The sequence below is a fragment of the Glycine soja genome, chromosome 2, assembly GCF_004193775.1.
Source record: "Glycine soja cultivar W05 chromosome 2, ASM419377v2, whole genome shotgun sequence".
NCBI classification, from domain to species: Eukaryota; Viridiplantae; Streptophyta; class Magnoliopsida; order Fabales; family Fabaceae; genus Glycine; species Glycine soja.
Window position 1 is genome coordinate 41,743,149 of NC_041003.1, and position 26,195 is coordinate 41,769,343.

Below are 26,195 nucleotides of genomic sequence, written 5' to 3' on the forward strand. Positions count from 1 at the left end.
ATTTGAAATATTATAAGATTAAATTGAATCCGAAAAAAATTAGAAAATTAAATTGAACCTAAAAAAAATTAGAAGATTAAAAATTTAATTTAACCTTAAATTTAAAAGAGAAAAATCTAAAATAAATTTTAAAATTAAGATAAGAAAACCAAAACTATTTTTTTCTGACTAAAAAAAACCAAAACTATGATTTAGTCTTATTATTAAAAGTTCTTCTACCTATAAAAACAAAATGTAAAAGTCCTGGTGTTTGAAATCCTTAGTACGTCCAATTAGTATATAGAAAATGTTATTTCGTACGAAATTCTACAAGTAGTATCTATGCCACTTCCGAGTTAATTAATCTACATTCACATATGATACTATAGTTCGGTTACTTTAGCTAAAGCTTTGAATTCATAGTATCTATATAAAGCCCCGCGCACCACACATGTTTAACTCAACCTGCTCCATTGTATCACCCAAACCCAGAAAGAGAGAAGAAATTAAAGATGTTTTGTGTTAAGGAATTAGTTGAATCGAATTGTCTGAGGTCTGTACCCTCTAACTATATTTTCCTTAAAAATCCCGAAGATTCCATATTGTACGAAACAGAGAACATTCCAACCATTGATTTTTTCCAACTCACCTCTTCCAATCCCAATGAACGCTTCAGGCAATCCAACAACTAGGCCATGCTTGCCGCGATTGGGGTTTCTTTATGGTATAAATATATTTAACTTCATGCTTTTTTATAATTTTTTTATGGATAAATATTAGTTGGTTAGTTTTATTAAAAATGTCAGAAAAATTTAAACCTGCGATCTCTCTTCCCGCTTTTCTTTTTTCACTATTCCTAGCCTCAACCACTATTTCTTAACTATTAAACCCTTATATCTTCTAACCTCATACTTTTTATTATGCATTTTTTATATGCTTATTATGTTAAATACCTTATATCTTCCGAATGCATGCATGTAACTTTGGTTGTTCTGTTAACTTTGAAGTACTTTTGATGTAGCTAATAAATCACGGTGTGTCGGAGACACTAATGGATAAGATGCTTAGTACAAGCCAGAGGTTTTTCGACCTGAGTGAGGAAGAAAAAAGGGAGTACGCAGGAGAGAAGGTACTTGATCCAATAATATGAGTATATATAGTTAGAAAAAAGAAAAAAAATATAAAGAATTTATTTCATTCTTAAACAAAATTATATTTATATTACCTAAATAAAATAGAAACAATATTTATGAGTGTATATAAAGAATAGATAAGGATAGTAGCTTCTATAATTTTATTTCTTATTCATTTTTTTCCTCGTTCAACTTTTGCAGCGAAACTGTGGATCAATAAATCACAAAGAGCAGGGAAGTGGTTGGAGAGTTGCTTAAAGGAATATCTCTAAGCTTAGGGTTTGAAGAAAACTACATATACAAAATGCTGAATGTAGAGTTGGGCTCCCAGTTACTTATTCTCAACTTTTACTCACCTTGTCCTAAGCCTTAACTTGAAATGGACCTTTCTGCACACACAGATCATGGGCTTCTGACCCTCGTGATGCAAAACGAGCTTGGAGGGCTTCAAATTCAACATGACGGCAACTGGATGCCTCTCCACGCCTTTCTCATCAACACTGGGGATCACTTGGAGGTAAAACAAAATTCACTCTTACATGCAATTTACTACCATGCTACCCACTTGCATGTGTGTTCACTATCAAACTAGTATTTGTATTCTCTGAATGTGTTCTTAGCAAATACATATGACTATTACCGAGCCATGAAACTCTAAATTCATCCTTCATAAATTCATCGGATTTAACTCATTTAAAGTGAGAAATCAACTCTACAAAATATAATTACAACCTATTAAGTACCGACTCCGATATGAACATACTCATTGAGATACGACTAATACTGAAAATATAATACAAGGGAACACCATCTAGAAAGCTTCGACACATTTATGAAGCAATGTGTCAGCATCCCATAAGTGTCGGGCATGCCTGTTTGTTGTTTTACAGTACTTCCTAGATTATAACCATTTATTTAAACAAAACTAATAATTATACATATTCACAAATTTTATTATAACTTTGTTAATTTTAATCAAATGATATAATTATATTTTTTATATGTTATATATTATATTTTTTTTTACTAACATGTCGTCCGTTTAAGTAAAACTAAGATTACATCCTTTAAATAAAGTCATCAGTTTGAATGAAACTCAAATGAGATCCATTAGCAATAAGATCTAACAAATATTAGTGACTAGAAAAGTTAATGAATACAAGTTTCAAAAACACGGTGACCTACAAGAAGTAAACTTGTTTTCAATCCAAATTTAAAAGTATAGAATACTAATGAATAACACACTAATCTCTATATAAATATGGATTAATTGGTATTAATTATTTCAATATAAAGCAAATAAATTCTTTAAAAGAAAAAAAAATTGGAATTCATATATCTTGTGGGATAAAATTATTGTTTTATTAAAAATCATGTCTGCTATCAAATTTATCGTAGACAAATTGGAAGTTTGACTGTCTCTCTCTGTATATTATGCTACAACATTGAGAAAACGAACTAGAACGCCATTTTTAATTTTGTTGTGTTCAGATACTGACCAATGGGAAATACAAGAGCTGGTTGGTGATGATAATCCTGCTGCATACCGTGCCATTAAATACAGAGATTACATACACTTTCAGCAAAGCAATGAACTGGACAGAAGGGTCCTGCTTGCATCGTATTCGGATTTGAAACAGAACTCCTTGGGTAGCATAGCATCCATACATTACTTGTATCTGAATTATTATGCTTGCGTTTCAACATTTACTTTTTAATTTTAAAATTGATGTGCTTACAATACAATTTAGATTCGTATTATCTAGGGGTCTAACTCTATTAGATAAATGAGATGTGTAAATTATTGGAAATTTTCTCCCAGTGTCTTCAATTTCTACAAGATAGACAAAAAAAGACATATATAGTCGAAAATGCATTAACAAATGCCTAGCTCTGTAGTTGATATAATTGTCCTTCGTTTCATTGTCTAATATCTAGCTTTGTAGGTTAAGCATATATAAGCACAAAATTTGGACTAGCATTGTATTTGGAATTTGGGAAAGTAAATCTACACTAATATAATTGAAATTAAAATTGAGTTAAAATACATGTTATTTGTAATTAATTAATTAAATTGCACATTTTAAAATAGGAATAGCAACACTAAATCGAGATGAAAATGCTACTCTTATGATCTTTTGTCTTTCGATAAACAAAAAGTTTAGAATGAGTGAGCCTTTCTTGGGTCAATTAGTGTAAAATCACATGGGAAAATGGAATCACATTGGAGGAGAGTCTTAGTTGTAAAATATGAGAAATAGAATCCACAGGGAAAATAAAAATAAGAGTATCAATTTAGAAAAGATTTATGGAGAGAAAGTTGGTTAGGAAAGTCCATTGTTAGAATGGTTGGAAAGGAGGGAATCACTCTATTTCTGTTGGATACTTAACTTGGATAAGAAACAATGAAAAATACTTTTAGAAGATTATATCACATCTCAACAAATAAGTAATTAAACTAAGGTGAAAGAAATGAGATCATGGAAGGATGCAAAGTGGAGTGAAAGTGGAAGTTGAGATGGAGAAGAGACCTATTTTGAACGAGAAAGGTCACTGGCTAACAACTTGCTTAATCTCATCAACACCATAGCATTAATTGAGGAGCGAAATGATATATGGACATGGAAGGTGGAACCCTAGGCAAGTATTTAGTGAAATCAGGCTTCAAGCTAATCCAACGTCACAAATGTACATATGTGTCACCCAGATAGGAAACTATACAACAATCTTTGGTGCAGTATGTCCCCTTAGAAAGTCAAGACATTTACATGGAAGGTAATAATTGGTAAAATTTCATCAAAATCAAATCTACTTAGAAGATTTATTATAGACTAAAGGGATCAAGTTTTAATTGTGTATTTTGAAAATGTAACAAAGACTCAACATATAGATGAAGTAGTGGAAATGATATAGATAAGAAGTCAGTTATGGATTAAAACTAGCATGGAAAATATCTTTATCCTTTTATGATTTGTGGTTACACTATTTATTGAACACACAAGGATGTAATGAACAAGGTTACCCGTTAGATAACTAAAAACAAGATAAACTCTTGTATTATTGATCCAATGGTTGATATGCAATAAATGATTGCTTAGATAATACATGTTATTATATCTTATGTTTGAGGCGGATCAAATATGTGGGTGAGACAATATTACCCTTTTATAAAAATTACATAATTTTTTTTAAAAATTATTTTCTAATATATTTTTAACTTTTAATGTGTATGTCACAATATTACCCTTTTTAAAATCAAAGTTGTATATTATTTTATAAAAATTTTCTAATATTTTTTCCTTTTAATATATTATTCCTTTTATAAATAAAATTAAAAATTATATAAAAATAAACTAAAGATAAATGACACAGTAAGCATTAAATATAAAAAAAAACACATGTGCACTATTTTGTCCTGACTTATTCTAATTAACAGAACTCATTCTATGAGACAAAAATTATACTAGACCAATAAGATAAAATAAATAATAGAATAAAACAAGGTTATCAAACTCGAGAGTTTACGCAAACTCGTGAGAGTTTCATAAACTCGACTCGTAGACTCGTAAGAGTTTACATTATATAAAAATAATAACAAAATATCTATAAATAACATATTAATTAAACATTTCAACAATATAATAAAGCAAAATAGTAAATCATAAAGTTCAAAATATTTAATTAACCAAGTCTAGTAATAATGCATCACTATTAGATAATAACTTGCCGAGGTTATAATAGTGGTAGATCATTTTCATCGAGGATTTGATGTTATTAGAGAACAAAAATTTGATATTATTAAAGGTGAAAATTTTATATTTAAGAATAATACATTAAAAGAAGGTACTTTGAATGTTATATAGAGAGAAAACAATAAAAAATAATTTACATTTTGGTCTAATTTTTTTAACTTGCTAACTCGTTAACTCAGTGATAAACTCAAGAGTCGAGTTTACTTAAAGTTTATAAAAACTGTCTAGAGTCTACTAAAAAAAGAGTTTACTCAAGAATTAACTCACAAATGACAAGTAGACTCGTAAACTCGTAAGAGTTAACGAGTTAATTCGAGAATTTGATAATTACGGAATAAAGTAATCATATCCTATATCATGTATCAAATAATTTATTATAACAAAAAAAATCTTAAACTATCATGAATAGCAAACAGACCTAAAAGTTAACACTGTCGCCAAAAAAAAAAGTCCTGGCAGTCAGAAGTCGTGATTTTTTTTTTTCTTTTTTCGGTAAAAGAAGCCATGGATTTTGACAATTAATTACTCTTTAATAAATAAATAAAAATTTCACTAAAAATCAAGTTGGAAATATATTAAAATTATAATGATATACCATTAAATATGTAAATCAACTAATATAAAATTATTTAAAGTTAATGGGTCTTGAGTTCAAATCTTAAAGTTGTAATTTTGAATATCAGCTGTCTTAAATACTTGAATAATTAATGTATTGTTTTATATTTAACTTTTTAATGAGAATGTAACCATTTGTCATTAAGATGATGAGAAGAATAATTCCTGATCTTTGCATCGTGAATGCATGGCTTGTTGAATAATCAACATTATACAACATGACTCATATTTTCACTTTAAATTAAAGTTTTAGTTAATGTTATCTAAATATTATAACCCTAATGTCAGTTTTACAACATGACTCATATTTTCACTTTAAATTATATATAATAACAACTCGCACGATCGCATTTATTTGTTTAAAAATGGTATTCTTCCTGAAGCATGCAGGATCACCGCCATATTTGTAATTCCAACACGAGTTTTTCAAGCAAATAAAGATGTTTACCCAGCACTAGGGTCGGCTTAATGATAGGTGTTACAGTAATTTTTTGTCTCAATTCTCCTAATTATTAGGAAAAAAAAAGTTTTGAATAATTCGAAAGTAAAGTCTAAGAATTAATTTTATTAAGGATCGAATTCAAATAATATTTAAATAATTCAACCTTAATTTTAATATATTATTAATCATTTGTATCTAATCACTTAAATTAAATTAAATGTTATTAGTTTACACAAGATCTTTAGTTCTGCACAAAAAAACGATTTGTTTACTTCTTACTAATATCAATTCAAAGACTGAAAAAGGCTCAACAGTATTAATTCACACACGAGCCTTTGAATTAAGGTCAATAAAGTTGGTAAAATGATATAAATCTAAATTCGGATTCAGCAAACAGAAGTCAGAAAAGTAAAATAATTTACGCAATTAATATGACAATTTATTGAAATCATCAAACTAAATCCACAAAATTTGTTCATATATATAGTACGTACGTAGCTAGTCTATAGTTGTGGAGGATTTATGTGGAATCATTAGACAAGCAATTGAAAAACAAAACTTATTCTCTAGTTTCTTGATATGGGTAAGCAAACAACTCAAATAAATTTTATTCGGTATGCCGATGATACTTTAATTTTTGATGATGCATCTCTCACAAATGTGTATACGATAAAAAATATATTGAGAAGTTTTGAACTCATCTCGAGATTTAAAGTTAATTTTCATAAAAAAAAAATGGAGCTACTGGGGTTGAAGGTAAAATACTTTGGAGAGGTATGCTAGTATCATAAATTGTATGATCACTAAATTGTCCTTTGTGTACCTTCAAATGGAACTAACCCAAAGGGAGGAAACCTGAAAGCCAATTCTAGATCTTGAGAAAATTACTGAAAGATTGAGTTCATGCATAGATCTTTATCTATGGGGATAGGGAGTGCTTGATTAATTCTGTTATATCCTCTCTCTTTCTCTTTTATATGTCTTTTTTCAAAGGTCCTTTGAAAGTGCTGAAGAAAATAGAGAGATTCCAAAGAAATTTCCTTTGGGAATGTGAGAATTGAATGAGAGAAATATCAAATGAAGTGAGTTGGAGAAAAATATGTAGGCCAAAAGATCATGGGGAATTGGGAATAGCAAATATTACATACTTTAACGAGACTCTACTAGGACAGTAGAGATAAAATGTCTTATATCAACAAGATGCTCTATGGATCAAAATTCTATATTCTAAGTATGGAGGTTGGAGGGACTTGTGGATAAAAATGTGAAAAATTCCTCCTCTATTTGGTGGCTTGACCTTTGTTTTAATTTGTGATGGGAATGAAGCATCTAATTGGTTGGGGTCTAATTGCAAGTCGAATATTGGTAGTGGTGATAAGATACGCATTTGGCAGGATGTATAGTTGGAGGATGCTCCTCTGGCTATCCTACAGCCGACACTTTTTTCCTTATCAACACAACCACACGTGACACTTAGTAGCATGGGAACGTGGGAAAGTGGAGTGTGGGTCTGGAACTTGAAGTGGAGAAGGGCACAATTTGCATAGGAAGAGGAGCATATTGAGTCTTTGCATGCAAAAATGGCTAGTGTACGTTAACCTCAATCAATCACATGATTTGTGGCAATAGTATCCTAATCCTCCCAATGGTATATATTCGTCTAATTCAGCTTTTTGGGCTATCTTTGATGCTATAGAAGACAACCATACACAAGAGATGTTCACAATGATTTGAAAGCTACGTACAGTTCCAACAAAAGTACAATGCTTAGTCTGGAGATTAGTGCTAAATAGACTACCATACAAATATAATTTGGAGAAAGAGGAGTTAGCATAAACCCACTTACTTACCCTTTTTGCAATGAAGATGTTGAAACTGTAGATCCTATTTTTTCCGTTGTGCCTGCTCACAAAAAGTATGGAGGGAATGTTATTCTTGGCCTGATGATATATATGCAACGGTACAACCGGGAGCAACAAGGAATGTTATTCTCTCTCTCCTCTAGCTAAAAAACACAAGAAAAGAAATATTTTTAAAAAAAAAAATTCTTTTTTTTCTTATAAAAAATACTTTTTTAGAGCAAGATTGTGATTCCGAAATCCTTTTGTTACAGATAATAGTAATCAATGGATGATCGTGTTTTAGGAGAGAAGAGACATTTTCCTACCAATATAATGTGAATATATTCTCTCTAAAAATAACATTTGCGCATTTCAATTCAAGTTATTTAAAATTTTTATCTTAAAATTATTTTTCTGAGTTTATTGTATACTATATTGCATTATTAATCTTTGTTTTGATATATTGTGAAGGTACTGTGTTAACATTATTTTGTTATTTAATTTAATACTTGATATCTTTTTTTTTTTCATTTTTTATTTTTCCAACATAAATTAACAAAAAAATGCACACCCACTTACCTTCAAGTGTCTTTGGTGGTGCCTTCAATGGTGATGGTTGGGTGACTAGTGAACCGTGGAGGAAACTGCAACAGATTGCAACGGTGCCTTTACTTTCACCGACTATAGGCTAGGGTCAGTACAACGACGAGGGTGGACTTGTGGCAAAAGGCATATCAGAGACAAAGAGGGTTGCTAGAATGATGAGGTTTGGCCATATTGACCTTGACCGAGGAGGTTAAGGGTTGTTAAAGGAACAGGGTGGGATATAAGGAATAAAGGGCAAAAGCGTCTAGTGCAGCAAGTATATAGAAATAAGTGATGTTAGAAGAGCAAAGAGAAGGATGATGAAGAGAATCCTTCTATTAATAAACTCGATCCTTCTAGCAACAGGCACCTCCGGTGGGGCCCTAGTAATGCGTCTCTACTTCATCCACGGTGGCAAACGAATCTGGCTCTCTAGCTTCCTTGAAACTGCAGCCTTCCCCATAATCATCCTTCCCATAATCATTTCTTACATCCATAAACGACGTCGTCATCGCTCTTCCGCCCTAATCTCTATCAAGCCCCCTCTCTTCCTCGCCTCCGCCCTCATCGGACTCCTCACCGGCCTCGACGACTACCTCTACGCCTGCGGCGTGGCTCGCCTTCCGGTCTCCACTTTCTCTCTAATCCAAGCCTCCCACCTCGCCTTCACCGCCGTCTTCGCCTTCCTCCTCGTCCGCCACAGGTTCACGCCCTACTCCGTCAACTCCGTCGTGCTTCTCACCGTCGCCGCTGTGGTTCTGGCTCTGCGTTCCAGCGGGGACCGCCCCGCCGGTGAGTCGAGTCGCCAGTACGTGATTGGTTTTGTTATGATACTTGCGGCTGCGGCGCTGTATGGGTTCGTTTTGCCGTTGATGGAGTTGGTGTACAAAAAGAGCAGGCAGCGTATCACGTACTCTCTGGTCATGGAGATTCAGCTTGTCATGTGCTTCTTTGCTACCTTATTCTGCACCGTTGGAATGATAATCAATAATGACTTCAAGGTTTGGATATGATTTCTCTTTGTTTATCTCACTATATGCGATCACTAGTGTGTTTTAGTTAGGGAAATACTACTATTAATCGTGCATCTATAGTGTAAAAAAAAAAATCTATATATTATTTTTGCACAATGGTTTTATATATGATTTTTTAAAGTTGTAATTATAAAAGTAAATAACATAGTTATATGTCTTTGGATAAGACTATAAAAAAAAATCATGAATTTAATTTCAATGTTATTATTATAAAATGTTTTAGACTATATCTAGTAATTAATCGGAAGTCATAATAAATATAACTTTCAAAATAATTATTATAAAAGTGAAGTAACTTACTATCCATATTAATATTTTGATTATGATTAGAATACTTTGTAATTACATTGTCAATACATATATATTATTTATTAAAAAAACGTTTGTACTTTCACTATTTTCTAGTTAAATTACTGATAAAAAAATATTCTAGTTGAATTCTTTTTTAATATTATTTATTGAATTAAAACATGTTAAATTTTATGAAATTGATTGAATTTCACGATGATTTTAATTAATCATACATGTAATTTTCTGAATATTAATGAATTTAAATGAATAATAAAAAGTATTTCGTCGGCCTCCCTCTTTGGATAAATTAATACTACTATAGTGTTTATTGGTTGAGAAATTAACAATTTTTTGGTGCATGTGTGATCAATTTTACAGGTGATTCCGCGAGAAGCAAGAGATTTTAAGCTTGGGGAAACAAAGTACTACGTTGTGTTGGTGTGGAGTGCAATAATGTGGCAGTTTTTCTTCTTGGGAGCAATAGGGGTTATCTTTTGTGCCTCGTCTTTGTTGTCCGGTATTATAATTGCTGCTTTTCTTCCAGTGACGGAAGTTTTGGCTGTTATTGTATACAAAGAGAGCTTTCATGCAGAGAAAGGGGTTGCTTTGGTGCTCTCTCTTTGGGGGTTTGTGTCCTATTTCTATGGAGAGATAAAACAAGACAGGGAAAAGAACAAGAATCGTTGTCCAGAAACAGATCTGCCTCAAAGTCTTCCTCCCAATGCATGATTGCAAGTAATTAAAGTTGATTTCACTATCTTTTCTTGTGTTGAATTGTCAATATTGAAGGCTAACTTTGGCCCCAGATAGAGGAAAAGAAAAAATAAGACAAAGACAAACCGTGCAATGAATAAGACAAAGCTGTTTTTTAATACAGATTTGGTTGCACTACAAGATGTCATGAATATTTTTAATACAAACATTTTAGTACCCTTAAATAAGTTCAAATACAAACATGATAACGTTCTACAATGTGTGGAATTTTTTGATATATATCTATACAATATTCTTATCTCTCTTTCACTTCAATTTTATTTCTCTCCCTTTCTTTTACATCACATTTTTTTCCTACATTTTTCCTCTTGTAATTCCTCTCTTTCTTCTACATCCTACACCTTAAAATTGGAGTGGACATTTATAATTGAAAAATAATAACAATAGATTCTCTGTTATTAACTAAAATTTATTAAAAATGACTGTATAGATCTAATAAATCTCACTCGTACTTTTGTAGTTTTCATTACACTTGTATCATAGACTTTTCCAGCCATATTTTGCTTATTTGGCTTTCGAGTTTCAAGCTATCAATAAGGCTAACAATATTTTGCGAACCTATATCTGCATATTTTTAACAAATATGACTTTATTCTAAATAACCTACAAAATTATCTTCTTTCAATTAATAAAAATTCAGTGCGTAGCAGCTCACAGTCATTATTCGTTGAATTCCAGAAAGTAAGGTGGTATATGATTTGAAGCACAAAAGAGTAAAAAACTTCGTACCCCATTGTCCAGAGGCTCTTCGCTATGCGAAGGTATGGGGGAGGGATATTGTACGCAGCCTTACCCTTGCATATGCAAAGAGGCTGTTTCCGGATTGGAACCCATGACCAACAAGTCATCAAGGCACAACTTTACCGCTGCACCAGGGCTCGCCCTCATTTGAAGCACAAAAGAGTACATTAAAGAAAACCAACCCCCAACCCCAAATCCCCGGAACGGGGTAAATTACAACATCAAATGCTCTATAAAATATATTTTAAAAAGTCATGTGAAAAAATATACATAGGAAGTTCCCATCTTTAATATGTAATTCATGACGACCTTCGCATAAACCAGTAAAACTGTAGAAGAATTCTCAAGAAATAGATTTTCACCGTGGTTTCACTGTCAATTTTATTCATTGAAAGATTGTTAACCTGTAAAATGACTGGGCGCCAAGAAATAGCATCTTTCAGTGATAGTGTTTGTTTCTGTAGTCCGTCACAGATGTCAGTTGCTACTTGCTCCACTCTACCCATAACTGGCACAATGGGACGAAGTGAGTAATAAGCAAAGTTATCTACCGTTCCAAGTTAAGGTAATTTTGTCCCTACACATCAATCTATTAATGGACCTAGTATGATAACCGAACAAGGACAGGAGAAATTGAACATGATGAAATTTGCATTTCTTGGCAAACTTATCCTATTGCCTTTTCTTAAAACTCAATATCATCAGATGATTTGTAATAAATAAAATAAATGAAAAGTTCTACAAAAACCAATCAATATGACGTGTGCATGCATACAACCTTGATCAATTGCTGGCATAGTCACGAGCATTAGTTGGTATATTATGCATGCAACAAAGTAAAAAGAAAAGAACAGCTTGAAATTACCAGATAGAGTTAGTGAATGAGATAGATTCAGTAGTATACCACCTTATTGTTTGAATGGTTCGCAAGGATGAAGAATGTAGCAATCACAATGATATTTGGTGTTTGGCTAGTCCGCCGTGCAATCATATTTGGTCTTTGACCAAGTTATCAGCTCAACACTTTTTTAATGAAGATAAGGAATAATATCAGCATAGATAGTTCCAGCATATACTTTGGACCCATCGTGTGTTCAAGAATTTGCTGCCACCTGTAAGTTCAACCAGTAGATAGCTGCTGGTAAAGCCTGTTATCCATTTTGGATCTTCATTACAATCAGATATGACTCGAGAACATTGATAAATCATACAAAACTAAACAAAAGAAGCAAGCATACTAATGAGGATATCAATTAAATCAATAAAAGGCTGAGCTCTACGCAAGCCGAAACTGGTATACATGCAATTCATACCCAAACACAAGTATTTGTAAGCAGTTATTGGAATAAGTATACATAATGAACACTTATCCCTGTTCTCAAAGCTTTATAATACTTTTTCTACATGCAAGTTACTTAAATTTAAAAGAATTTTGACTCGCGATTTTCAACTATCTCATTATTGTCGACTAGCCCTATCCAAATAACCATGGAATCATCAAATCATACTAGGACAATAGACAACTAAAACTAACACAATTATACCTAGGGGTGTTCACGGGTACGGTTCACTCGGGAACTCGAATTGACCCAAACTGATCCGAATAGTTTGGGTTAGTGTTCATGTACGGGTTGGGTCATAGGTTTAGATTTATAAATTCAATAAAAATCGTTCATGTACGAGTTGGGTCATAGATTTAGATTTATAGATCCGATCAAAACCATTTATGTACGGGTTGGATCACAAATTTAGATTTATAGATTCGATCAAAATTTTTAGAATTGTTTTGTTTGACTTTAAATACTGCTAATATTGGGACTCCAAGTATTGGAATTACTAGTGTTGGGCTACTAGTGTTGGAACTTCTTATGATATTACTTTCAGGTACATTATTATTTGTTTCACCTTTTTTTTCATATTTATTTTCTGTCATGTTTATAATATTAATAGATCATATTTTGTTAATTTGTTTTAGCAGATCTGGTTGCAACAAATCTGATTGTAGCAAAACTTATTGCAAGAAATCAACTGTAGGAAATAGTTGTGATTCAAATAATTTTAATAAATCTCGTTGAAGAATATTTTGTTTTAATTTGTATTAGTCTATTTTAGAATATTATGTTGATGGTATTAAATGAATCAATTTTACTACTTTCAGACATTTGGTAATATTGTGTTAATTGTATTGAATATTTGGATGAATCATGATATAAAATAGTAATTCTAAGGAGAGAAAAAAGATCAAATTTAAATGGATAACTAATTGGCCCGAACCGAACCGAACCAAACCGTTCATGAATGAGTTGGATTGGGTTGGGTTTCAAAAGAAAATTTATGAAAACCGAACCGATCAAATCTGATTGGGTTGGGTCCTGGATTTAACTAAAATTGACCCACGAACACCCCTAATTATACCAAAAATTAAGTTAGATAAAGTGCATACCAATTTCCTTCAAATGAAGAGTTGTTTCCCTCCTTTATTTCCTCCTTTGCAAGTTCTTCAAGTATAGCACGTTGTCGTTCATTGATTTCACTAAAAGGATGAGTGGACCAGAAGTGAGTACTTGGCAGTATGCAGACTAGAGTTTAAGTGTAAAAATAACCAAATGATAAAAAAGGCAAGCACTTAATACAAATACCATTTTTATTCAGACACAAAAAGCATCGCTTGAAAACGAATATGATAAACAACCATAAACAGCAACACAAATTGTGAAATGGCATTAAAAGGTACCAAGAATGCAGTTCAAAACGTAGTTATCAATTCTAGATAGTGGCACATAGCTGCCAGCCTAAAAAACACAGCCATTACAGCAAAATTAGAGTTATGAGAATAAAAAATTATAATATACATATAAAAATACTCAAGAAAAAAAAATACCTAAAATTAAAGACAACTCATATAATAATTAGTAAGCAAAAATTCAGAAATCTCCAATCTACACAAAGAGGCAGAGGAAAGGGGACTCTTTTGTGTGGGTCCTTCAGATGATGCTATTAGGTTTACGTAATTGTGTGTCTAAAAGAATAACCGTGTTATAATTACAGAATAATGAATACACTGAACCAGTAATATAAGGTAATTAATAAAATCCCCACTAATTAGGAAACACTAATTCTCCATGTGCTACTCTAATTTCAACTACATGTGTTATTTTCTAATACTGTCCCTCGTGTTGAAGCATATATACACCAAGCTTGTTACAAATATATTTAGCTTGAGACCCTCTAAGGGATTTTGTGGACACATTAGCTAGTTGATCATTGGAAATGACAGATCAGTTGTAGTTTCTCCTGCAAGAACCTTTTTCTCTAACAAAGTGACGATAAATCTGTTTGATTCTTTCATGAAAAACTATGTTGGAAGCAACGTGAAAAGCATCCTAGTTATTGCAAATCAGTTTCATCTCATTGGCATCTCCCAATTTTATTTGTTGAAATAAACGTCGAAGACATGTGATCTGAGTTCACATATTCAGCCTCCACACTGGATAATGACAACCATGTTTTGTTTCTTACTTCTCTATGAGATCGGATTTCCACAAGAAGGACACAATATCCTGATGTGGATTTTGTATAAATTGAAAAACCTATCCAATCAGTATCAGAATAGAAGCAATGTCAACAAAAGGCCAAAAAAGGTAATTTTGACCACGAGGAAAGGAGTTCCCATGATCTAGGCCAACAAAATCCGAGTATATTTAGCTAAGATAAGGTCTCAAACTATTAATATTTCCATCTAGTCCAATCTTTGACTGTATAAACACATTGATAACCAACAGTTGTTTTCCCAGGAGGCAGGGTAACAAGGTCCCAAGAGACACTAGTGTGTAAGGAACCGTAGCCTATAGCAAACTTGGATGAGAGTGAGACAATGCTTCAACTGTGATTTAAGAAATAGCACTGAATCCAAAAAGTATACGAAGGTATAATATGAAAGATAAATGATAATAAGATGGTAAGCAAGTAAGGGATTAGGATTACAAAAGACCTGACACCTTTGCACAAGACAATGGAAATTTTTTATTCAGAAGGTGAAGCTGAAGAGTTTAATGAAGCAAGGGATGACTCGGGGACCTAAAGCCAGAGTGGCAGGCTGAATATAAGGTTAAGAATGCAGTTGCTTCTAATAAGTGATTGAAGGAGAAATGGCAACAAGCACAAGTACGGGAGGAGATTCTAGAATTGACAAACCTGTCCCTAGAACCATAATTGAACAGCAGCAGCCCCAATTAGTTTCTCATAGGGAAACAGAGAGACAATCGTGAAACTAATGGTGGCAGCAGACAAATCGAGGGTGGAGGCAGAAAGCATCCTGTTTGTGTGCTGGGGGTGGGTGGAACAGAGTCGCCAAAAGGTGGGTGTGCCACTGTGCCTACGGGACACTGGAAAAAAGAGTGGTACGAAAGTGGCTCACACACCAAACAGATAAAGGTGCATGTGAGAGACATACCAAGAGGAGATGCACGTGTGCGGTTGCATGCAGCAGTGACTGGGGACTCAACAACTAGGGAAGGGTTGGTGGCAATGTTTACTCCTGTTTATGGGGGCACAACAGTAAAAGGAGGCAGCAGAACCAAGAAAATGCGCAATTACTGTCCCGTATTATGTCAGGCTAGGCAAGGAGAACTTCCTAGACTACTGATACCATATTAGGTTCAGGTAACTGTGTGTCTAAAACAATAAACACGTATTTATAACCACAGAATATGAATAAAATGATACAGGCATACAGCAATAAAAGGTAATTTAATCAAATCTCTGGCAATGGGAAAGACTAATTCTGCTAATGTCAATAACAAACAACTAAAAGGAAATAGGAAAGTTGACAATTATGTAATCCATTTTCCACAATGCCAAAATATCAATATCAACAAAAATCCATATGGAATTGGAATCAAAGCAACATTATATTGCTTCTTTAACATAGTAAATAACACGTTCCTCAAAGACAAGGTCTATGAAGTTAAACTAAAATAAGAGTTGAATACAAGAACCTACATGGGAAGGTTAACACGGAATCGTACATACTGATCCCCATGATGTACAAGAAATCCATGCTTTGGTAGTCCTGCATCAACAACTATGGTAAATATACTTTTCAAGTACCACCAGAGAAAACTGAAAAAGACCAAAAACTTGTTCAAAACTGACAATGAGAGGAAACTTTTCATTTAACCTTTGCCTCTTAATACTAGAAGCTGTCCATGTTGAACACCCTTGGGTATCTAAGGGAACATAATCACACAATATTAGATAAAATAGGGTCAAAACAAGCAGTCATCTAAACAATAATTCTATAGCAAATTGAAAGTCATAATTTGCTGAGGGGAACAATATGGCTAGAACAAGCCAGGCTTGTTTTTCTTCCACCTAAGATAATCAGTAAGCTCGATGATTTGGAACAGAAATTTGAAATACAACACAGTAGAATGAATTTCAATGGTAAGCACAAAAGGTATCATTTTGACAAAAGATATTACGAAACCAATATTATTTTTTCTTTTTTCTCAGTGAATATAAAGGAATCCTAAAAATTATGAACCTAAAACATCTTAACCATATAGGCTTTCATTAGAGAGCTTAAACAAGGCAGCCCATTTATTTAAGATCTGCAAACTTAAGTGACTAATACTGAAAAAGTAAATTTTGACTAACTTTTAACTGCATCTTCCCAGATAAAGTAGGCACTTCAACTTTGCCCCCAAGAATAGCCTGTAATGTTAAAACTTTGTTCTATTAATAACACTGATACAGACTTAGGTGCACTTCACAGTCACCAAGATAATTAAGGTGCAAAAGATGGTATGTGCAAGTATCTTAGAATGGGACCCCTTTAAATAATCTTCTCTGACAAAATGCATGCAATGGCATAAAGTGTGAGAATTAAGCACATGTAAAATGTGAGATAGCTGTTACAGATTTTTTTATCAATTAACGGAACTGTTTTGTATGTTATCAGGGCATAGATATACAAGAACATATGTATTATAATCAATACTGTACATAGTATATGATTACAGCAATCTGATCAAGACACACAACTCCATCAAAAAATTGTAAGGAATCTAACCAACAAAGAACTAAAGTTATCCCTTCCATGTTATATATTGTTACAAGTCCAAGTTCCATAGATGGGCCTATTGCTGCTAATGATATTGGCCCTGCTAAGAAAAGGCCCACACGTAACAAGAAGATGCCAATTAGGTTCAATGATCACATAGTTTATAAATAGATTCAATGTTATACTCAGTATTATAAGGCCTGAGTTGCCTCCTCAAGAATGTGTATAGAGAAGAAGAAATGCAAAATACTTCCTTCCTTCCCAGATCTGGAAATTACAACGATTATAGAGGGAAAATATCTAGAGGATCTAAACAGGATCCAGCTAAGGATATGACAGCAAGGCAATTCTAACAAATTATTGGTGACTCACAGGTTCTAGAAACAACAGCATGAAATAGAAATCTATTTATAAACTATGTGATCATTGAACCTAATTGGCATCTTCCTGTTAAGTGTGGGCCTTTTCTTAGCAGGGCCAATATCATTAGCAGCAATAGGCCCATCTATGGAACTTGGACTTGTAACATATATGAAAATCTGTTCCCTCAAGTTGAAACAGCGAAGAGAGAGGGGAAACTTATTTAAACGCATTTTTGGATCTCTACATGTACACCCACTTCTTAAGTGCATGGCTCTATCATCTGAGTTTCCTTCAGGTAAAATGAAATATTGTGGCCTTACTGTTCTCAAATAGCAGGAAAGAACACCATTGTTTTGAACCAAATAAAACCATATAAACATGAAACTAAGCTTGACAAAAAGATTTCGGAGAAAACATAGTGTAGTGCAATTTATGGATCATCTTCATAGGGCTTATTAATCATTTTAATAGGAATTTGTGTCCCCAAGTCTAGCAGCTGATTTGCCATTAGACCTAGCAGCAGAAAGGTGTGCTCCCCATTTGTGTGCAGAATGACAAGGGTGTTAAGGTCTTTCCCCTCTTTAATCAGATGGTTGAACATCCAAAAGTAATGGAAGTGTGTAACATATTTAGCTCTCACCTGTGTAAAGCTAATATTGGAATCCACATAGATATCTGCACCATCTCTGACAAAGATTGAATCCTCAGTCACCTATATCAACAGAAAAAAAATGATGCTCCAATAAGAATAGAAGGTAGATCATAATTTGCCATGACAACATACACATTATACTACTAGAGCAGAAAGCTTTTTCCTGGTTTCAGTTTTTAAACAGCAGCATATAATCAAGATGGGAACACAAATACTTTGAAACATGCTACTACATGTTAAAATTGTCTCCACAATTGCATTATCAAGGTAAATGAAGCACTTCTACTCTTCTATTATGTTGCCCTTACCTGACCCTAGCAAATAACCTAAGGATCCAGGGAAGAGTTATAATTTTTTTTTCTTGAGAACACCAAAAAACAGAAACTTATACACTTCAGTAAGATTATTTATATCAAGAGATTTCACTGATCCTCATAAAGTGATGGATGAGGCCTTATTCCTTGCTTGGTCTTGGTTAAAAGCTAGAGAGAAAGGATTCAATACTCATTTTAACCAATGGTCTACCAATCTTTCGGAGTCTTTTGGTTAATATATTGTATTCCTTTTGTGTTGGGGATTGTTGGGTTTATGGCTTGTTGGTTTCTGTTTTGGAAGGTGGCACACTTGGTGCCTTGTATTTAATTTTCAGTACCCCTGGTACTGTCTTATCATATTAATAATAATATATTTTTGCCTTCCAAAAAAAAAAAGAGATTTCACTGATAGCATAATTGTTATGGTGTTTAGGATTTAATAATATTAATCCAAACTTACTAACGAAATCTTGCAACTACTTCATCACTTGCATCATGTATTTATATTTATACAGTGTGAAATGACAATTTACTATTAACCTATGCATTCTATGTCCACGATAAAATTGTAAGGTAAAATAAAGTCATCAATGAAAGCATAACAATTTAACAAAACATAATAACTGTTGAATAAACTGAGAGAGAGAAGAGAAAACTTGTTGAACAGAAAGGCTGATTTTATTGATTATCAAAGTTAATTACAGAAGGTTACAAAAGAGGTATATATAGACCTCTGTTCTGTTATTGTAACAGATTGTAACTAACTAACAGAACCTAACCAACTCTAACTGATTCTAACCAACTCTAAGATAGGTGCTGTTAGCAAAAGCTAACATCCCTTACAATTAGTTTACAGAACTGTTTTCACAGTAGACTGACAGCATACTCTAATAATAACAACATTAAGTTATTTAGTTTATAAAATATTGAGTAAACTTCCTTTTTGGTCATGTAACGGTTATTGCAATGTTACATTGCTCTATTTATAAACTCACCATTATCCTATTTCTTTTCCCAAACAAGCACCATTTCCCATTAAAAATGCCAAAGTTTGGTTAAAATCACAGATTCATAGGCCAGCAGGTAGCACATGTTAGTGTGAGAATATTTGGAAAGAAAATTGCCTTTATTTTAATGTATAAACTTCCAGGTCGACCTCCACTTCCAGCAGCATTCCCACCTTCTGGCACATGGATTGTATCTCCTGAATCCACACCTACCAATTCATGGAAAACTATGATAAGAATAATGGGGGGGGAATTCTTCTTTGAATAAAATATAAAGAGTTGCAAAAGGTAAACAAAATCAAGGTAGGGCAGGTCTGCGGCATGGATAAAACTTTCCATGTATAAAATATTCTTCTATATAAAAGTTAGCACCTTAAAAGGAACCAAAGGTTATTCCATATGAAATTAAATTTAAGCATGAAAGGTGAAACACGGGTCAAAATTATAATTTGTATGTAAAGAATTTCCGATCTGAACAAGAAACTACTACAATAACAACCAAGTTTTATTTCACTTTGTTCAGGTACATTGATGAGCTCTAACCAAAATATGACTTCAGTTGACATCGTCACAAGTATCAAAAACCAACCTGCTGGTATTGTAACTTTAACCTCTTTAACCCCTTCAACCGCCCCAGATCCTCCACATGTTAGACAAGAGTCCTGCACAAAATAGATAGACAAAATACAAATTTATGAAAGATTATGGCACAAAAACAGACAACCACCTCACAAGATTACTTGACAAGGAATTTATAAAAGACCTTAATGATTCGGCCTGATCCTTTACAAGTAATGCATGTTGACGTAAATGGGGGGATTGTAACCTGGGGAAAATCATCACCACCAAGAGTAAAAGAATATATTAATAAGTAATAACTGGTAACTCTAATGCCACAAAAGGAAATCGACTCATAATGGCTGAAATTTTGCTTTAAAATATTTTTGTCATTTTAATAATCAACATTGATCTTTAAAGGCACTTACACGACCCGAGCCCCTGCATGTTGGACAAACTTTTGGGATGGCATCAAGTGGATAGCCCTGCCCATCTGGATGAATACAATGAAAGTCATTGGCATCAAATGGGGTTATCATTATGTTAAGGAAAAGGCTCACTTCACTATAAACAGATGTCATGTGGGACACTTTACACATCCAGAAATATGTACTTTAGATTATTTCCTCAAAATAGTTCTGCAGCTTATAAAAATTCTTGTTGTAGCCACAGATTAGCGAGCACTAAATATTAGTAAACCTTATCCTTTTCATTAGTAATAATAATGTTTATATCAATCACTAATCTCTCCAATGCAAGAGCTAGGAAAAGGGAGAGAGAAGCTACCCTGATGTCAATGCAGCCACAGCCCATCCTAGGTTCTATCATTCAAAAAAAGGGTTCATCATAAGACTTTTCTATTATCATAAGACTTTTCTATGTAAGATTCCTATCTAACAGGATTGTGTTAAATTTCAATAAAAAAAATAACATATATTCAGTTAACCCCAACCCCCCCACTCCCAAATAAAAAATGGGGGTTCTCACCTAAATAAAATTCTTCTTACAATGGAACATACACAAGATTATGTGATAAACTTCTTTTGCAATCAAAATTTATTTATATGAAGACAATATTTTGCCATTTCATAAAGCAATAATAACAAATGGAAATAGCTAATATACAATCCTGTAAAAAAAAATATTCTACCCAGGGCTTTCCTAATTCCCAGAATATAATAACTTTACTCACTGCAATGATCGCATGGAACTAATGCATCAAATGACACATGTTTGGTGCATCCTCCCGCTGCTTCTGAGAAAGTAAGAGACAACTCCACCTATCAGCATAGCAATAGGTGAATAGTTAAGTTTGGAAAAGTAAGAACATATTTCAAAGTGAAAAAACAACAGAGAAACAACGGTTAAGCTAACCTCTATATTTGATGAGAATTGAGTTGTTGCTTCTTCAAATATCTGCTAGATCAAGAAGATTATGAGATTTCCTCAGGAAATACTTATGTGAAATGAATCCAAAAGCGTAAAGAATTTGTTAGTTTGTGTGTGTGTGAGTGTGTGTAGAGAGAGACAAAGAGCATATCAAGTCACACCATATAATCCAAGGTAAAAGGAACTGATCTTGACCATTCAATCTTACAGGGATGGTCAATTTAAATCAAGCAAAACTAGTTTTGAACATTCATGTATAATATAAGACAACAGTATGTACGAGAGCAAAAAAATACCTCATAGAATACTTTATGAAATGAATCAGAAAAATGAGAACGATAAGCATTTCTAAACCTTTCTGCATCATCACGATCATATTCTATGTCTTCTGAACCGCGAGTACGCATCTTCAGTTGAAAAGGGCGGTCATTGGAAAAAATGATGGGAAAAGTTAGTTAATTCAACATCCTAAGTAAGAATGAACGATATGAATTACAGAAATTTTGAAAAGCTTTAACCAACTGATGCTCCAGAAATTTTAAACATATAGTAACTCTGCTCTATTTTTTAACATATATAGAGGTTCAAATTTGAAATTCTAATAGTACATAGGGGGGAAAACTACCTTGTCATACTCTGCTCTCTTTTTAGAGTCTCTCAATGTCTGAAATTACATAGCAACAAGGCATGTAAAAATATCACTGTTAATTTACTCAGTTTAAACCATAAGCAACCTAGCCAGAAGAAGGGAGGGTTAAATATGACTGAAAATGCAAGGGGGGAAAATTAAACTTTCACAAAATGATAATAAAGACCTCGTAAGCTTCTCTTATATCTTGAAATTTCCTCTTAGCAGATGGATTATTCTTATTTGCATCTGGATGGTACTTTTTAGCAAGCTGCACAATACATAAAAGTGTGGCATAATGCAGTATTAGCCAAAAGAAGACATTTGATTTTGGAATATTGTTATCAAAGCAGTATGATGACAGAACATATCATGATTGAAGACCAAAATGCTCACATAAACTGTTTTTAGTATGCACTAAGCTCCAAAAACAGTTGTTAAAGATTAAATAGCAGAACAAAAAGATTTCTACAAGTTATACCCCTTTGACAACATAGTGGAAATTGTTTTAGCCTTCATGTATTAGTTTTTGCGACCCTGTGTAATTCTTTTCCGGATGCAAGAAAAATTCATTAAGATGAATTGAATATAATTATTATGATGTTGGAGGATAAGGGATCCTACTCAATAAATATAACGGAAAAAAAAAACAAATCAAAGCAAAATCAATTATCAAAACATAAATAGAACAGAGCTGCTCAATTCCTCAGCAGTCAGCACATGTTAGGGAAATACCAAAAAGGCCATGTGCCACCATACTGGCAGGCATCACGTGCATTGCATGGGCATTTGAAATGCAAGTTAACTGTGAAAAAATATATAAGTTTAAAAAATATTGAAGAAAAATTATTTCACTGTTAATACAAAAAATATAAAGAAATACATTTTAAAAAACTTATTTGAAAAATCTTAACATTAGTATAATTACAAAAATTATAATTTTAATGACAATTTGTAAATATTCCATTGTACTTAATAATGCTGATTGAAAAAAGTTTATATATTGATTAAAATAATATAGAAAACTAAAAATATCCTTTAATGATTTAACTAATTAAAGAGACATGATATTCTGATATAGAAACTCACACAGCATGCGCCATAAAATGATGAAGACACATGACTACATTAAGAGATTACAAGAGGAGGTTATCTCATTTCCAAGAATGGGACCCTAATTTATAATTTACAGGTGAATAGAAGCCAAACTTCTAACTTATCCCAGAATTAGCTACTGTGACTTATAGTAATTCATAACTAAAAGATATGTAGCATCTTATTCTATCATCTAGATGAAACTATCTCTCCATTACAAGCACTTTTGGTATTAAAAAATTATTCCTAGTTGTATCTCTCTGAATGCATAAGACTCCACACTCTGAAATTCAAAATGTGAATAAATTGATCGACCAGCAACAAGATAAATGCAGATTAGATTATGCATAAAGCCATACAAAATGTAAATCAACAAGAACTATGGTTACCTTGGTAAAGCCGTAAAGGCACAAACAAGAGTAAGAATATTAGATGCTTGCACAGTAGTAGAGATAACGAAATGAAAATGAGAATGGCTTTAATTTGTCACAATAATATCTGTGTACAATGATTTTGTATCATTTTTTTGTGTAGCTACACATTCATCTTAACATACTTATTTTTACTACTTTCATTTTCTTCTCTCATTCCTTTAAAGCCCAACATTCACAACTTCAAAGTATAGTTAGACATACAGCAATACGATAAAACTTCTCTTTAAGCTTTTTAGGTACTTTGCAAATACAAATAACTCCCAATGTTTTTCTCCTTGTATCACGTGTGACATCTTCATTAATTTCCATATTGTTCTGTAATATTGATCCCAATTGTGGTATGAGTATAACATCTTCTCCAATTTTTACTTCCAAGTCATTTTCCTCTTGTTCTTTTGCAAAAATAAATGAAATGCATAAACAAGTAAGAACTCAAAGATGATCCCTAATGTAAACCTACCCTTATAAGAAAGTATTTAGTCTTGCCTTCAAGAGTTCTCAGGCTAGTAGTTATTACATCATACATGCCTTTTATAGTCCGGACATAAGTCATGCGAACTGTTAAGGTTTATTAACTATATGACTTCCTTATCCTTACAGCTAAACCTGATTTAGTAACACTAAACTAAATAGCTGTCGTGACCAGGAATAACTACTAGTCTGAGAACTCTTGTCTGGATCATCTAATTTGTGATTGCTGTCACACCACCAAGTACCAAGCAATTGGAATGAAATTTCATCTCTCCTACTAAAAGCATTCAAGATGAAAATTGAATCAACCCCATTGCCCAAACAAGCATTGCATTTTTCCAATTGACTTCACCATTACTCTACCTATCAAGCATAGCTTTGATCAATCAATACATATGCCGTAAGCCATACAAAACAACAGATTCCTAATAATGACGCACCGAGTGAAATGCCTTCTTTATCTCATCCTGACTGGCATTTTCAGGAACACCAAGAGTTCCATAATGGTCTCGGTCAGCTGACGAAGAAAATGCTGGAACAATACAGGCAGAAAAAAGAAATCAAATGAAAACCTTTCAATATATCTGAACATTACTGATATACAACTAGAAACAATGTAATAATTCAGGTTCGACTCAACAAAACCTGTGGCATGAAAATAACGATATCTTAACGGTACTCTCGGAATCCGGGACTCCTCCGTTTTCGTGACGAACCCGCAATTGACCAAAGCTGGTAATAAAACATTTAATTCCACAAATAAGTAAAAAAAAATATCAGAAAAACGAAAATAATAATTATCAAGCAAAAGCAAGAGAAATTTGGAACGTGCCTCGAGCGAGCAAAAACGATTGGCGAGACGACGAGAATTTGGTGAAGGTTGATTCTCCTTTATCCACGAGGGATTCTGAAGTCAGAGACGAAAGTAAATGGCGCCGATACTGCATTGGAAGAGTAGATAATGTGACAACGATGTTAGAGAGAAAGGAACGGTGAGATTGGGAATTGTTTTGGGATTTTCGTTCCTCCTGCACTTACCGGCGTGAACCACGCGAACCTTCTCATTCGCAGCGTCAAAGGCTTGTGGTGTTATCGGAACGGCGATGAAGAGTTATCGGCGATTAACTAACAGATTCCGGTGCGGTGGCGCTGCGTACTCTCTGATTTTTGGGAGTCGGGGTTTTAGCGTGTTGGGTTTAGGTTCGGGAACGACATGCTGTAACGGGGTCGCTTTGGTGCCAGCTACGTTTTTTTTAGCCATTGTAAAAATAAATTAAAAAAACTTAGGATTTTGTTTTTATTTTTATATAATTAACATAATTGATGTTAATATTATAATAAATAAATATTTTTAAATTTATAGATTATACTATAGATTTATAGTGAATAGCTTAAGTTGTAATATGAATTTATTTTTAAATATAGATAATTTTAAATAAAATGTTGAAATATAATTTAGATATAAAGATAAATAAGAGTAAATTGAAGGTGATAGGCAATTAAGAATATCAAATATTACATATAAAAATAAAATGTGATAGATTGAGATTTTTTTTGTGACAAGAGAATCCAACCTGTAAACAAAGAATTGAAAATTCAAATATCAAGCTTTTTTCTTGGTTGTTACTGAGAATATTTTTTCATGATTTTTATTATATTATGATTTATTTTTATTTTCAAACATTGTATTTCATAATTTTAAAGTAAGTGAATCTAATACAACAAGTATTACTTCTCAGTTGAAATCATGAGTCAAAAGTATTAATTACTTACTCTATAATATTGAGAGTCTCTTTGTTTTGCCACTTTTACCAATAGAAAAATCTTTATCAAACTGTCTGATACTATACAATACAATGTTCTTTGTTCTTAAAAGATCACTTATCTGTCTCCTTCCTTGCTCTTAATCCACCTTTTAAACTCTAAATACTAACAATAAGGACATTTTCATATATTATTATTTCATTCTAAGAATTCTACATAATGCTGAATTTTCATGTTAAATACATTTAAAAAAATACTAGCAATTAAAC

The 26,195-nt window shown here is 32.8% G+C and overlaps 2 protein-coding genes, 1 long non-coding RNA gene and 1 pseudogene across 9 annotated transcripts; 2 read left to right on the forward strand and 2 right to left on the reverse strand.

Annotated features, from left to right (window-relative positions):
* Nucleotides 1-491: 491 nt before the first annotated feature.
* On the forward strand, nucleotides 492-2,747 carry LOC114376384 (annotated as a pseudogene).
* A 4,305-nt stretch (nucleotides 2,748-7,052) lies between these two features.
* On the reverse strand, nucleotides 7,053-8,474 carry LOC114395162. 2 transcript variants are annotated; one of them, XR_003662963.1, is made up of 2 exons: nucleotides 8,342-8,474; nucleotides 7,053-7,823 (listed from the first exon to the last, which is right to left on the reverse strand). It is a non-coding gene; the product is annotated as an uncharacterized LOC114395162 (long non-coding RNA). The 2 variants fall into 2 exon arrangements; XR_003662964.1 differs by having other exon boundaries at nucleotides 7,053-7,926; nucleotides 8,342-8,435.
* Nucleotides 8,475-8,623: 149 nt separating this feature from the next.
* On the forward strand, nucleotides 8,624-10,663 carry LOC114395151 (purine permease 1-like). The gene is made up of 2 exons (XM_028356862.1): nucleotides 8,624-9,348; nucleotides 10,051-10,663. Exons 1-2 carry the CDS (start codon nucleotides 8,665-8,667, stop codon nucleotides 10,399-10,401), a joined length of 1,035 nt encoding a protein of 344 aa, XP_028212663.1. The 5' UTR covers nucleotides 8,624-8,664; the 3' UTR covers nucleotides 10,402-10,663.
* A 382-nt stretch (nucleotides 10,664-11,045) lies between these two features.
* Nucleotides 11,046-25,392, reverse strand: LOC114395110 (chaperone protein dnaJ 1, mitochondrial-like). 6 transcript variants are annotated; one of them, XM_028356819.1, is made up of 20 exons: nucleotides 25,201-25,392; nucleotides 24,995-25,103; nucleotides 24,808-24,894; nucleotides 24,603-24,694; nucleotides 22,350-22,433; nucleotides 22,160-22,198; nucleotides 21,831-21,941; nucleotides 21,520-21,561; nucleotides 21,338-21,425; nucleotides 20,574-20,638; nucleotides 20,351-20,413; nucleotides 20,177-20,249; nucleotides 19,705-19,796; nucleotides 18,255-18,326; nucleotides 16,846-16,902; nucleotides 16,367-16,415; nucleotides 16,189-16,258; nucleotides 13,631-13,720; nucleotides 12,095-12,299; nucleotides 11,046-11,695 (listed from the first exon to the last, which is right to left on the reverse strand). In XM_028356819.1, the coding sequence occupies exons 1-19, from the start codon at nucleotides 25,225-25,227 to the stop codon at nucleotides 12,200-12,202; spliced, it is 1,410 nt and encodes a 469-aa protein (XP_028212620.1). In that variant the 5' UTR covers nucleotides 25,228-25,392; the 3' UTR covers nucleotides 11,046-11,695; nucleotides 12,095-12,199. The 6 variants fall into 6 exon arrangements, with proteins under 6 accessions (XP_028212620.1, XP_028212627.1, XP_028212634.1 ...); XM_028356826.1 differs by having other exon boundaries at nucleotides 12,092-12,299; XM_028356833.1 differs by having other exon boundaries at nucleotides 12,053-12,299.
* Between the last annotated feature and the right edge of the window lie 803 nt (nucleotides 25,393-26,195).

Coding starts and splice junctions, on each gene's coding strand:
- LOC114395151 (XM_028356862.1), top strand. CDS start 8,665: ATGATGAAGAGAATCCTTCTATTAATAAACTCGATCCTTCTAGCAACA. Junction 9,349..10,050: donor TAATCAATAATGACTTCAAG/GTTTGGATATGA, acceptor TCAATTTTACAG/GTGATTCCGCGAGAAGCAAG.
- LOC114395110 (XM_028356819.1), bottom strand. CDS start 25,227: ATGAGAAGGTTCGCGTGGTTCACGCCG. Junction 22,434..24,602: donor TAAAGAAGGCATTTCACTCG/GTGCGTCATTAT, acceptor TGTATTGTGCAG/CTTGCTAAAAAGTACCATCC. Junction 21,942..22,159: donor AGAGAGCAGAGTATGACAAG/GTAGTTTTCCCC, acceptor TTTCAACTGAAG/ATGCGTACTCGCGGTTCAGA.